Genomic DNA, 15217 nt, shown 5'->3' with positions numbered 1-15217 from the left:
ATTATCTTTTTTTTTAACACTCACAATACTGTGCATTGTTATCTTTATTTTACATATGAGGGAACTGAGGCACAGGAAGGTAAAGTAAACTGTCCAAGGTCACAGTAATAGTAATAAATGAAGTTAGGACTTGAACTAAGGGACTCTAACCCCTGAGGCCTCAAAAGGAAAGCACAGTTTACATTATCAAAATACTTACTTTTAATTTTTTTATATTTTTTTAGGTAAGCTCTATGCTCAACATGGAGCATGAACCTGAGATCAAGAATCGCATGTTCTATGGACTGAGCCAGCCAGGTACCCCTACATTTATTATGTTTTAAGAAAAGCACTTAGGATGAATAACTTTGTGTTATAATTTTCACGTTTAAGTTTTAATAATTATAGTGTGTAAAATATTCAATAATATCTTCCCAAGTGTCATCTTTATGCAAAATAAATAGTAATTTGTTAATGAAAAAGCTTTGTTGTCTAGTTAAATAATTCCAACACGTTTCCTGCCTACTCAGCAGGCAAAATAACAGCTACAGAAACGTGAGACAAACTAAGCATGTTTCTCTATAACCAGGACTTAAAATTCATGTTATAAATAGTATACATTTTATTCTTCCTCAGTGATTTACTAAAATGATAGGATAAAACAGATATACCGACTTAAAATAAAACTACATTTTACACAACACTGGCTCTGGGTAGACTCCGTAAGATTTTGAAGAACAGATAAATACTGCTGGACTTCCATGAAAAATCATAATGTGGGATACAAAAGGGCAATAAATAAACCACTCTATTAGTTGTATAAAGAAGTCAGACCTTCTAAATCTCTCTCCTCATGCTGCTACCGGTTTTTTGCTGCTATAAAGTTCCATTTTCCTATTCTTCTCTGTATCTCCAGGCTTCTGCAAACTTCTGATTTCTATTGTCTCTTCAGTTATGTTGCTTCATAATTCTACTACATATCTCTTAAGCTTTCTAATTTTTCACATTGCATTCTTGGAGTTCTCCTATATTCTAATTTCTATTGATGCTTATTCTCATAAGTGTGTCATTCATATATATATGTGTGAGGAAAAAAAGTCTGATTGGGACAGTTATATGAGTATAGTGTTGCCAATGAGAAGAACTTGTTTTCCTCATACCTTACCAACCAAATCTCTGATGGCAGCATTTGTGCTCAGTGAATATAGTTGGCTTAGTAGGATTCTAATACATAACTGCCCTAAGGCATGTTCTGACTGCAAGGAGAAGGGGGTGGGAATGGGAGATGCTGAAAGAGAAAGTACCAGTCTCACCCAGCTAGGATCAGAAATCAAAATTTGAGACCACAAGAGTGACTGAAAACCAAAAGGTTTCTCTCCAATAAAGAAAGGACCCAGAGAGGGAGAAGCCACAATACTGGCACACAAGTCTCCTGACTCTTGAATTAAGACTCTTGGCTGATTCTTATAATATTCATGCAAATATTCATGCATAGGAAGAGGCTCTGAGGAACTTGCTGAAAAGCCAGGAAGGTAAAAAGCTAGAAAATTGCTGACAATGATTTAGACTGCTGCCTCATGCTGGTAAGAGAAAATGTAGAAAGCAAATCCTACTAAGTTAATGTGGCTTTGAAAACACCTTGGGGGACGCCTGGGTGGCTCAGTCGGTTAAGCATCTGACTTCGGCTCAGGTCATGATCTCGCGGTCTGTGAGTTCAGGCCCCGCATCGGGCTCTGTGCTGACTGCTCAGAGCCTGGAGCCTGTTTCAGAATCTGTGTCTCCCTCTCTCTCTGCCCCTCCCCTGTTCATGCTCTGTCTCTCTCTGTCTCAAAAATAAATAAACGTTAAAAAAAAATAAAAAAAAAAAAGAAAACACCTTTGGCATTTCATTAATTACACACACACACACACACACACACACACACAAGATAGTTCTTGCCCTAAGATTAAAGGCCACCAAGGATAAAGAATATGCCTCATAACTAAAGACCATACTAAAAGACCCATGTCCTATCAAGTGGAAATCAAAACCTCCAAAAACACAGGATAATTAGTTAATTTTATTTCCCTGCCTCCTACAATAAAAATAAGAAAAGGTCAGAGGAATATATCAGAATCTAACATCGCTACAACAAATGTGCCATGGAGATTGGCATGTAACAACAATAATAATATACTAGACATACAAAGAAGGCAGATGTGATCCATAACAAGAAAAATAACAGTCAATTGAAGTAGACTTGCACATGACTTGGATGTTGTAATTAGCAGATAAGAATTTTAAAATAATAATTATAATTAATACTTAAAGGAAAATACAGTCATAATGAATAACATAATTTCAGCAGAGAAAGAAAAACTATTTATAAATATAAATGGAAATTCTAAAACCTAAAGCATAATATCTGATGTGAGAAATCTACTGAATGGGCTTAAAAGTACATTAGAGGGAGCAGGTAAAAAGGTAATTAAACCTGAAGACAAATTAATAGAAATGAACCAATCTTAATAAGAAAGCGAAATTTTAAAAATTACAAAGTAGTGCTGATATGAATCAATATCAAGTAATGTAATAAACATGTAGGTAGTTTGAGTCCCAAGAGAGGAGAGAGATAAAGGTATAGATATAATGTTTAAGGAAATAATAGCATTTATTTTTTTCAAAATTTGACATAAAATATACTACCTGTGAACTCTAAAAGAGGCAAAAAAAAAAAAAAGAGACAGACTCTATATGACGTAAATAAAGGAAATAAAGACATAAAGCTATCTACTCAAAAACTACATAATTGTCCATTAAAAAATCCTGGAGAATTTTTCAACAAATTGTTTGACAATTGTGCAAACAATACTTCCTATAAAGCTATAGTACCCAATAATGTGAAGGATTGGTATAAGAGGAAACAAATCCATAGAAGAGAATAGAAGTCTAAAATTAGAGCTAACTATATACGGTCAATTTTCTTTTCTACAAAGGACTTAGGTAGTCCAATGGCTAAATGAAAGTATCTAAAGGGTGGTATATTAAGTGGGTATTCATAAAATAACATACCCCTACCAAATACCATATTCTTTTAGAAAAAAATTTTTAATGTTTATTTAATTTTGAGAGAGAGAGAGAGAGAGAGCGAGCGAGCATGAGTAGGGGAAGGGCAGAGAGAGAGGGACACACAGAATCCTAAGCTGTCAGCACAAAGCCTGACAAAGGGCTTTAACTCACAGACCAGGAGATCATGACCTAAGCTAAAGTCAGACACTTAACTGACTGAGTCACCTAGGCACCCCCCCAAAATATCACATTTTAAAGTTTATTCAAGTATATGAAAGGTCCAAAAATAAAATTAAAACTCAAAAGATTCCAAAAGAAACCTTAGGATAATTTCTTTGAAAGTTTATGATAATCAAAGACTTCTTAGAGAAAATACAAAAAGTAGACAAAAAAACACCTGAACTCACCATTAAAAAAAGATAAATTAATCTTTTCAAATTAAAACTTCAATATTTTTCAAAATAATTCGTAAAGAAAATGAAAAAGCATGCTACAAACTGAGGAAATACAATTGAAATACATGTATCTGATATTGCTTTATACCCAGAATCTATAAAGAATCCCAAGTCACTTAGGCAAACAACTCAAGAAAAAATAAAGACCTGAGAGGTGGCTGGGTGGCTGAGTCAGTTAAGCATCTGACTCTAGATGTCAGCTAAGGTCATGATCACATGGTTCATGAGTTTGAGCCCCTCATAGGGTTCCATGCTGGCAGTGAGGAGCCTGCTTAGGATTCTCTCTCTCCCTCTCTCTGCCCCGCCCCAGCTCTTCCTCTCTCAAATAAATAAACTTAAAAGTAATAATAAAAATAAAGGCTTGAACAGGCATTTCATTAAAGCAAATTCATCAAAGTCCATCAAATACATGGAATGCCACACAACATCGTTGTTATTAGGGAAATAGTATCACAAAAAGAAAGTTCTCTGCCCACATTAGAATGAGTAAAATTAATGCTTATATTTCATTCTAATCCTTATCTCCTAGCCGTCCCAAATATCTCTCCTCTAGGAAAAGAGTTGATTACTCATGTATATTTCAACAGACATTTTATGCAGATGTGAACATATAAAACACATAGTTGTTTTCCCTTTTTTAATAAAAATAATATCCTTTGGTATGTACCTCTGTTTTTTGGACATCTGTCCATATTAGTCCATAAAAAGATTGCTCATTTTATTTGTAACTGCATCATATTCCATTTAAAGGCTTCAGTTAAGCACGATAAAAATCCTTGAGTCGTATGGGTTCAAATATTTAATGCCAAATAATGATTTCTCTTTTATATTTCTTTGCCCAAGGACCAACTGATGTGTACATGAACAATGATAATAAGTAAACATAATAAATAATGATAAGGTAATGGATAATGTTACTACTGCTATTATACTGTGTAGATCATCTAATATTCAAATATCATCTAAAACCTCAAAAAAATTATAACATTCCACAGTTATTCACTTTAAAACATACGTTAAATAATAAGTTTTTCTACTTGCCTTGAGTAAACTCAGAGGAAAAGAATATAACTGACTATGTACTTCGGACACTTTGGATGAAGGAACAATAAACAAAAATGTAGGCAAAAATTAAACAAGAGAGTACAGTTTGTAGCAGAAGGTTTTATAACTCTCAGAAAAGAGGAAGGGGATAAACAATATTACCTCTCCAATAGAGTAATCCAAAATTAAACAGAAAATTTCATCATAAACTCTTCATTTTGTTTTATGATCTTTTTATTCTCTCATATACAATATTTCAAAAGCATGTTGTCAGTCTTTTATTTTGTTTTTTGTTGTTGTTGTTTTTTACTTTCTCTTATCCCAACCTAATTGCTTGAAGTGAATGAACCTGTCCTCACTTTTAAAAAATCAGTACCTTTTTAAGACCAAATCTCCCTCCGAGTGAAAACTGATTTTATGGATGTCCGTAGCAGTAAAACAACTAAATGAATCAAACCTCCATTCAGGAATGTTCAGGGCTTTTTGGCCACCAGTGTCACGTGTACTATGGTTTCTGTATTGCTTATGTGAATGGACTATTGTTTCTGTGTATTGAACTTCCAAAAACTAGGGCAAGCATTTAATTTTTCTAAGTTAAGTCTTCTCCCCACTCCAGTTCTCCATTTCACTTGCCCCTCTGTCCAGAAACAGCCACTGTTACAAATCTCTTGGCTCTACTTCCTGTGTGATTCTGTTATTTAAATAAATGATAGTATGCTGTCTATAATAATAAATGGAATTAAATGCACAGCTGTAAGAAATCTTATAAATGTTTTCACACCTAATAATATAATTTAAAATTTCAAGACCCAAAAACCTTAATTTCAGAAAGTGTGTTCTTGCTGTCTGTGCAGCTCAACTGTAGAAATTATGCATTGTATACTACTTTCAAAACTTTGAAGTATAACACAAGTGAAAAGTTGTAATGCATTGCTTTTGAGTTTAGAAATGAAGCCACCTGGAGGCTGAGTGTAAAAGAAATGTTTCATCAGTGGCTTTCCACCACTGCCTCTTTACATACTGAGATGGAACTCAAGCTCATAGACCTCTCAGAGGAACACAGGAAAAGGCGGAAGTTACTTAGGCACCAGTGTTCTGTATTCACGAACTAATACCTGACCCAATACATGGCTTGACCTGGAGCAGAGCTGCTATAAAAATGTAATTCTCCTTTAACCCCTCCATGTAAATCATCAGAAAGCTTTCCTTTACTGATTTAAACAAATTTGGTCTTTGACCTCTACAGTCAGAATTGGCCTCAACAACTCTTTCAGACAGTTGTAGTATTTGACTATTTGATGTATGTCAACTGCCATAAAATGCAATGCTATTTCACCACAGATCTTCAAATAATGTCACATATGTCCAAAGCCATAATAACAGTCTCTTTACTCCAAGTAAATCAGTAGCATGAATACTGCAGATTAATGAAATAATGTACTTTGTGTATCAAGCTTTGGTATCTAATGCAGCTGTTATTTGCTGTATTGTTCAACCATCTGCAACACCTGTCAATGTGTTTCCTATGGAACTTCAAAACACTCCCAACAAATACCAAATGCTTGAAAAGGTTCTCATGTACATAAGCAAAAATTTTTCTAGGTCTCTGATTTTTGGTATTTGACAACCAGCAGAGTACAATAGTTAATAAAACAATCAGTTGCTTAATGATCTATCTGCAAAAATTCAAATCTGACAATTTGAGATACCACAGACAATCCAAAAAATTATACATGCTACTTTTCTAGGGGGAGAAAAAGCTAAACGTACTGAACATTCTCTAAATAAATCCTAAACTCTAAAATAAAGCAGGATTTCCAATCAAAAGAGTTTTCATAATTTCTTTAAGAGTTAAACTTTTTTCAGAGTCCCTACTAACTGATATGTATGTGTGTAAGTATAAATATGTAAATAAAAATGTATCAATATTATATATTTTAAATAGTTAAATATTTTTATTATTATATAATAAATCATATTATAAAATAAATATTTTAAATAACAGTTACATTCAATAGATAAATTACATATATGTATATATTTATAAATATATAAAAGTTATATATATATATAAATTTATATATTTAAGTTGAAATGAATTTCAACATCTTTGGGTAAACAATGTTTAATAAACTGTAATGCAGGAAGATACTGTATTGAATATAGTATTAGAATGTTTTGGTACTTAATAGTTCAAAAATTGTTTTATTTAATTGAGACCAACTGGCCTCATTGCTTCTTATAAACTTTGCAATATATATTCAATATAAAAGGAATAAAAGTGAACAGATGTTTCTCCTTAAAGAAGGCAGACAAAGATTTTTCTTACACAATAAATCAGCTGCTAGTGGATTTCCAGGACATTGCTTCAGGCTAACTATTTAGGTATAGAACTTTAAAAACAAAAAAGAAAAAAAAGTCACCTCTGTGTGGATCCAAAATTGGTAGAGAAGATTGAATTGAAGATGAACAGCATATACTGAAGGCGGTATGAAGAGGGCCAAGGGAGAGTAGAATATCTGAAAAATTAAAAATTTAAAAATTTGCACATCTTATTTCTCAACATGAAATATACTTTTACTAATGACTGAATGTTATGAGTATAAACTTCACGAATACATCTTATTCTTTAGCAAATATGCCTTATTCTATATATTTTATTGCCACATTTGACCTTGCAACATTAATTTTCCACAAGGTGATAAAGTTACAGACAGGTAGGAGCTAAGTTCACCAGACTTTTAGTCCGTATTTAATACTAATTAAAATAGCATACATGGTGTGTTATTTCCTTAATCTTGAAAAGGTTGGATGTGTTTCCTGGGAGTAAAGAGGTTTTTCTTATACACAGAGATACTCACTTTAGTTGGAAAAAAAAAAAAGTATCCTGTGCCTTTATGCATTGATGGCTCCCAAACTGTATTATGGCCCAGCATGCTGAGTAATGAAATGGAATTCTATTTTGAAAAGGTAACTTCATATAAGAAGTTTTCTCTTTCAAATATGGTTTTATGTAGTTGATTGAGAGCACGATATGTCCTAATTTTTTTTAAGTGACTAAGGAAGAAGCTATGATATGATGCCATAGTGGAAATAAATTTTAAAGGTCCATATTTCCTAACAGACGGAAATGCCTTTGCCTTAGAAAAACAACTTATGCTTAAACCGCAGAACTGGTTAGAATCAACTAATAGGCACAGTCTGCTGTGTTCTGCTAATGACTTTGATCTCCAAGAGTGATTTCATGTTGTAAAAAAAAACATTTAATTAAATGACATGCTAAACAAACAAATAAGAATAAAAAGAATCGTACTTTCACTTTACATTCCGGATTTTCTCCAGTTAATATTTCCAGACAACTAGCTATATTAAAGAGATTTCTTCTGATTATTACAATTTTATTTCTGTTAAAGCTTTTGTTCTCAATTAGGCCAATATCATTTCAACTGTGTTTAGTTTGATTGTGAATTTAAAATTGGACATTTACAAAAACCATTCCCAGTTTTGTTTTGAACCTTAAGTCATGAAAAATCTCAACTGTCATCACAACCAGGATCATTTTTATTATTTATAAATGTATTATTAAAGATGGATTGGATTGGTGAGTAACAAAAGAATATTGGGCTGTTTTTTAAGACATCCATTTTAAGTCTTGGATCTACTGCAGAATCTCTCCGTGATGTTCACAAAGTTCTTAAACCTCTTTATACTTTAATTTTCTCATTCAAATGGTGAAGGAGAAAACCATTTGAAACTTAGCCATCCTTTTGGTTTCAAAAGATTTATGACAGTCTTTTTTGATTATTAAAATATATTCAAATAGATCTCTTACAGTAGGTTAATAAAAAAATTTTGAAACACATATATAATATATGATTTAAGTATTTTTTTAAAAAAAAATAATGTTTGGGGCGCCTGGGTGGCGCAGTCGGTTAAGTGTCCGACTTCAGCCAGGTCACGATCTTGCCGTCCGTGAGTTCAAGCCCCGCGTTGGGCTCTGAGCTGATGGCTCAGAGCCTGGAGCCTGTTTCCGATTCTGTGTCTCCCTCTCTCTCTGCCCCTCGCCCGTTCATGCTCTGTCTCTCTCTGTCCCAAAAATAAATAAACGTTGAAAAAAAATAATGTTTATTTACTTTTGAGAGAAAGAGAGAGAGAGAGAGAGGGGTGTGAGTGGGGCAGGGGCAGAGAGAGGGAGACACAGAATCCCAAGCAGGCTCCAGACTCAGCTGTCAGCACAGAGCCCGCCCGCCCCAGGTGCCAAACTCACAGACTGGGAGATCATGACCTGAGCTGAAGTCAGATGCTTAACCAACTGAGCCATTCAAGCGCCCCTATGATTTAAGTATTTTAGGTTAAGGACTATTTTGGAATCTTGGAGTTGTGATAAAAATGTAAAACAACTTAGGTTGGATGTTTAATAGTTTTATTCAGAAAGAGAGTGCATACCAGGTGAATATTTATCATCATTATAATTCCCCAAAGTGTGAATAAATAGTCCTTTGAGATAACAGCTGCTGTGGAAAAAGGGATTCTAGGATCAAATAAGTTGTGAAGTGCTGAGTTAAACAAGTTAAATTTGTTTACCACAGAACTTCTCGGAGCCTTTACCATGCTAATGTGAATCACAAGTGTGTTAGCCCATTAAATACTTCTCTTGTTTATTTATTGAGAGAGAGAGGAGAGAGAGAGAGAGGGAGAGGAAAAAGGAGAGAGAGAGAGGAAAGAGGAGAGAGAGAGAGAGGAAAGAGGAGAGAGAGAGAGGAAAGAGGAGAGAGGGTGGAGAGAGACAGAGAGACAAAGAGACAGAGAGAATGTGAGCAGGGGAGGGGCAGAGAAAGGTGGAGAGAGACAGAAAATCCCAAGCAGGCTTCACACTGTCAGCACAGAGCACAATGGAGGCTCCATGTCAAGACATATGAGATCACGACCTAAGCTGAAATCAAGAGTGGGACGCTTAACCACCGACTGAGCCACCCAGGTTGCCCCATTGAATACTTTCTCAAGGAATTTCCCACAGGATTAGATTTCCTAAAAATACATTTGATGAACCAAGGTCTCAAATCTTACCAATCAGTATATATAATTATCAGAAAACTGGAAAAATGAGTTCAGCATGAATTCCAAAAAGGAAACTTCTAATAAGAAATATAAATACATTAGGGCACCTGGGTGGCTAAGTTGGTTGACCATGCGTGACTTTGGCTCAGGTCATGATCTCACAGTGTATGGGTTCAAGCCTCACTTCAGGCAGGCTCTGTGCTGACAGCTCAGAGCCTGAAGCTTGTTTTGGATTCTGCCCCTCCCCTGCTCGCTCTCTCTCTCTCTCTCTCTCTCTCTCTCTCTCTCTCTCTCAAATATAAACAAACATTAACAACCAAAAGAAAGAAAGAAAGAAAGAATGAAAGAAAGAAAGAAAGAAAGAAAGAAAGGAAGGAAGAAAAATACAGGACAGGGAGTAAGTCTCATGAACCACATGAAAGTTAATTTCGTTCTAATTTCTAAAATGAAAGCAGCCTAGCAAATGTCCAGGTCTGAAATCCCTCCCTCATCTTCTGTACCTCACATCTTCACATTCCCAAATCCTCTGTAGTTTTTAAAACCAACTTAAGTGTCAGTTCCATAGTAAAGCCTGAAATGATACTAATTTAGGAGAAGAAATTTCTCCTTCCTCAAAGTTAAACTCTCAGTACCTGGGTCAGGGAACATTATACCATTTACCAAAGAACTCCATTTCTGCCATGCGCTCACCATGTCATTCTGATTCCAAGTCTCTTTAGCTTTAAATTTGATTGTCTACCCTGGGTTATTTTATTACATTTTAGTGGAAGTCACATACAACAGGTTCTTAAAGGAGAAAAATAACCCACACTTATGTGTGTGTGGAAAGAATGAGGATAGTCCTACAGTTGACCTTTGGTTATGGATGGAAAATGAGTGGGTTTTATTCTGCTCATCACGTGAACAGAGCAGCCTGGGATTGTGTGAAGGGTACCATGAAGTAGGACACTAAGGGGAACTGTAAGTATCTCTGCCTTGCTGAAAGTGTTGGAGAGTGTGTCCAGAGACTGGATTGGACAATGGGGTTCACTGACAGATCTAAGGGGTCTGTGAACCCCTTTAATATCACTACAACAAAACATGAGTTTGTGTGCATGGGGGCATATGTAATTTTCTGAAGAAACAATCTATGGCTTTCTTCAGAGAGTCTCTGGTCAATCTCTCTCACCATCACAGCCAAATGAAAGTAAAAACAAATGATAATTAGACGTTAGTCAAAACCAGGAGGCGAGGCATTTAATCCCATTCTAAGGAGACTAGATTTATCCTAGATTGTGAGAGAGCAGTTACATTTTTTTAAGCTTGTGAGAAATATAAAAATAATTTTGAAATCTAGTTCACTGGCCCAATGGAAAGTCACCCACATTTAACCACAGCAGTAGCCATGGGGATTAAAGGGCATGAAAGAAATCTAAGGCTTTGGTAACTATTTAAACATAGATGAGAGGGACAAAGGAGTATCAGAAGACCTCCAGATTTGTGGCTTGTGTGTGGCTTGTGTGTGATAACTGCTCACCAAGACAGCAGACAGGAGGAAAAAGAGGTTTATAAAGTTCAACTTAGGAAATGCTGTGTTGGAGTCTTTGAGATATATCCCACGGAAGCTACTGAGTAAGCAAATATGTTCTGCAAGTATCAACTGAATTGAAAAATGACACTGGATTGGACAGTGGAGAAGTAGGCTTGAAATCCAGACCTCAATAAGTTTAAAAATGATTCAAAGGAGTAGATGAAATAGAGGTAGGGATTATTTACTTCTCTTTTTCAGAAAACAAAGAAGGAGAGAGGTGGGGATATTCTTTCAGTAGAACATGGATGAGGGAGAAGATTTTATTTATTTTTTTAGTGTGAGAGATATGAACATATTTTTTGGTATACTCAGAAGGAGCCAGTTAAGAGGAAGAGGGACACATGCCAAAAGTAGCTGATCAGACAAAGTCCAGGACAGGAACTCAGACAGGAGCAATGTCACCAATCTGAGAATAAGACCTGTTCAAAACAGGTGAACATTTTCTATAAACCTAGAGACAAGAAAGTGTGTGCACTTGTGAATTCACAAATCTTAACGAGTATATCTAAAAGAAAGTAGAGTGAGGGAAAAACAGGAAAACTCACATTCTCTGTGAAGTTTTAAATATAGTCACTGGCTGAAAGCAAGGGGCATCAGTGGAAAAGAGACCTTGAGGAGACTGAAGAGTTCTGGAAGGTCTTCTTCCAGGTAAGGAGGAGGCTCATGTTTGGCGCTTGGTGAGCAGCACTCAACTGATAGCTCAGCTCTGTCTGGAAGCCATACGTGGAGGGCAATGAGCTGCCAGCTGGTGCTACAGGGCGCCCACAGGAGCTCAGCAAGCTGGGTGTGGGAATGAAGTACGTGGGCAACCGGATTCAAACACAGCTTGGGGATTTCAGGACAGATGCAACAGAAGGAGGCAGACTGTTTTCCAGAGTCAAAGAAATTACGCATTTCAGGTTGGATGAAGTTGGAAATAAAGTCGTGAGGCATGAAAAACTGCAAGAAAAAGCAAGGGTCAAGAGAGGAGAGCTGTCCACAAGTAAGCTGCTAAATCAAACGGTTAAAGTTAAGTGTATGATTACTTTAAAAGAAATGGAAAAAAAGAAATTGAACTCCAGGATTCATGTCTATCTTATTTTAATAAAGTAGTTTGGATCGCCTGCGTGGCTCAGTCAGTTGAGCATCTGACTTCGGCTCAGGTAATGATCTCATGGTTCGTGGGTTTGAGCCCCGTGTCAGGCTCTGCTGACAGCTCAGAGCCTGGAGCCTACTTCAGAATCTGCCCTCTGCCCTCCCCTGCTTGCACTCTGTCTCTGTCTCTCAAAAATGAATTAACATAAAAAAATAAAGTAGTTTAACTTTATTAGTATCTGCACTTCTATAATTGTCATTGATTTTTATAATGCTACTCTAGAGAAAAAATTTTCCTTCATAGTTGATGAACTAAAGATTGAATAATCAAGTACACTTGTCCCCATTCCTAAAATCCAGAATTAGTCATGATATAGAACCAAATCTTCTGATTGCAGATAGAGAACACTGATCTCTTTCCTAAAACACATCCACTTAAATTGTATGTATGGAATAAGCACTTGTGTTTCTACATAGGAAGTCCTATTTTAAATAATCTAGGCCCATCTTTCTGTTTCCATCACTATGCTTTACCCCTTTTGCCCTTTCCCCATTCCACCTTCTTATACATCCTATATTTCAGCCATACTCAAACTTTATGGGTTGAATTGTGTTCCCCCAAAAGATATGTGAGACTTTATCCCCCAGTATATCAGAATGTGACCTTACTTGGAAATAGTTTCTTTACGGAGGTAATCAAGGTAAAATGAGGTAACTAGGGTGGGTTCTAATCTACCATGGCAGGTTTCCTTCTCAGGAGGAAATATGGACACAGAGACAGGCATGCACACAGGAAGAACGCAAGGTGAATATGAAGGCAGAGATCAATGTGATTCATCTCCCTGCCAAGGAACACCGAAAATCACCAGGAAACCACCCTAAAGTGAGAAGACAAGCATGGTACAGATTCTTCCTCACAGCCTTCACAAGTAATCAACCCTATAGTACCTTGACCTCAGGTTTCAAGCCTTCACAAGTATGACCCAATAGATTTCTAAGCCACCCAGTCTTTGCTACTTTGTTAAGTCAGCTCTGGGAAACTAATACATATACCATGCATTTTACTTGCAATTCCCTAGGTTTATTATACTTTTTTCATAATTTTGTGTTTTCAGTGATGTGCTCCTTCTACATTATATTCCATTTACAACCTCATTCTTGGAAAAATTTTATTCTCCTTCCAGACTGAGCTCAGGCATTTCTTCAGTGATGCTCCCCTTGACCCACCATGGTTCTTAAAGCAGACACTTCTCTTTAAAACCTTAACAATTTGTATTTATAATGGCTATTGCCTTACTGAAATCCCACCACGGAAAGCAAGCACCTTAAGGACAGAGCTCATGTCTTACTTATGTCTCTTCATATGCTCAAACTTTGCCACCATGACCAGCTCTGCCAATCAAGAGTGTATATGGAAAACAAAAACAAAACAAAAGAAACAAAAAAAGAGTGGATGCACATCTCAAAATAAGAACAATTATACCATGTAGAGGAAGTTGGATAGTTTGGCCAATTTTATATTTTTTAAAGTAACAATGCTGTCTTTTGTAGAGCTCTTCACTATGAGTCTTCTTATTTATCCATGATAAACCCTAAAATGACTATCAAATTTATGTAAAATGAAACATCAAGTATCAGATAATAATTTTATCTTTACCAAATTTTAAAATGACTTTGGTAAACTACAGAATAATTCCCTTTTCCTGATGCATGCTAGAATCAAGACTCTGAAACTGGTCAAGACACAGAGAGCAAAGGGCGTAATTTCTTGAATATGTGGACATGAACTTTGTCTTATATGCTGTCTTTGAATGGTGGTTGAGTGTGGGGAGAAATGCCTTGGAGTTCTGAGGCAAAGTCCTGAGACATGTTTTGTTTCTTTACTGCATGGGGGGTTCAAGGTATGCTTTCCATCTGTGACATATGAGTTATGAGAATTTTATCCCCTGTGTATTTGACTGCATTACATCAAAGTTGTTAGTTTCTTGTGTCTTTATTTCTTCACATTTGTCTTTATATAATTCCAGCTCTCACATATTGAAAAATAGCCTTTGTTTATGAAGTTTGGCAGAAAGTACGATGTAATAAAAGATTTGAGATTTCACTAACAGTTCCTCTATAGTCTTATATGTAATATAAAAACAATATTATATATGTGAATCAGACTGCTATAGTTCAGAGAATTTCCACACTCATCATTTAAGGTAATCTTCAAAATAACAATATAGGAAGCAGAGCAAATGTTAACTACCCCATGTCTAAATATTTTTAAATGTTTATTTATTTTTGAGAGAGAGAGAGAAAGTATGAGGGTGGGGAGGGGCAGAGAGAGAAACAGACACAGAATCTGAAGCAGTCTCCAGGCTCTAAGCTGTCAGCAATGAACCCACTGTGGGGCTCAAACTCACGAACTGTGAGATCATGACCTGAGTTGAAGTTGGAAGCTCAACCACTGAGCCACCCAGGCACCGCTTAATTACCCTACTTCATGTACAAGATCACTGAAATGCAAACATTAATCAGTTGGTTCAGAGTGGCAAAGCTAGTTAATAACTGAGCTAAGACTGGGACTCAGAATTCCTTATTTCTGGTAAATTGTCCCCTAGTGTTTCTTAGATGTAAACAATATGTATTTTTAAATTATTGTGCTCAAAAATAATATCACCATATATTTACAGATTCCCTAACTTGTGGAAGAAAAGTTTTCATAAATGGATATTATAACTATATTTATTTCCTCTGATGGTGGATAAAATTTACCTCTTTTTAGATTTCTAATAAGCTATGTTTTATAAATTCTTATTATATTGATTATAACACTAACCTAAAAATTAAAACAATTTAAATGATTGAGAGATACTACAGAGTTAAAAATAAATTACTCAACCTAGTCATTTAAACTAAGTGCATTTATCCTTTATTGACTATGCTTTTAAGAGAAATATTAAACTCATTAAACGCAGATGTTAGCCTTTCCCATGCTATAGC

The 15217-nt window shown here is 35.6% G+C and overlaps 1 protein-coding gene across 9 annotated transcripts in view; it reads right to left on the bottom strand.

The window, feature by feature from the left end:
• AGMO (alkylglycerol monooxygenase) overlaps positions 1-15217 on the bottom strand; it is a 383176-nt gene that overhangs the window by 192488 nt on the left and 175471 nt on the right. For all 9 annotated transcript variants that reach the window (XM_053218390.1, XM_053218388.1, XM_053218389.1 and 6 more), the window contains one exon: positions 6951-7046. In XM_053218390.1, coding sequence (XP_053074365.1) covers positions 6951-7046 — 96 coding nt within the window. The remainder of the gene's footprint in view (positions 1-6950; positions 7047-15217) is intronic.

Source organism: Acinonyx jubatus, chromosome A2, assembly GCF_027475565.1.
Source record: "Acinonyx jubatus isolate Ajub_Pintada_27869175 chromosome A2, VMU_Ajub_asm_v1.0, whole genome shotgun sequence".
Lineage (NCBI taxonomy): Eukaryota > Metazoa > Chordata > Mammalia > Carnivora > Felidae > Acinonyx > Acinonyx jubatus.
This window is presented reverse-complemented; position numbering and strand designations above follow the sequence as displayed.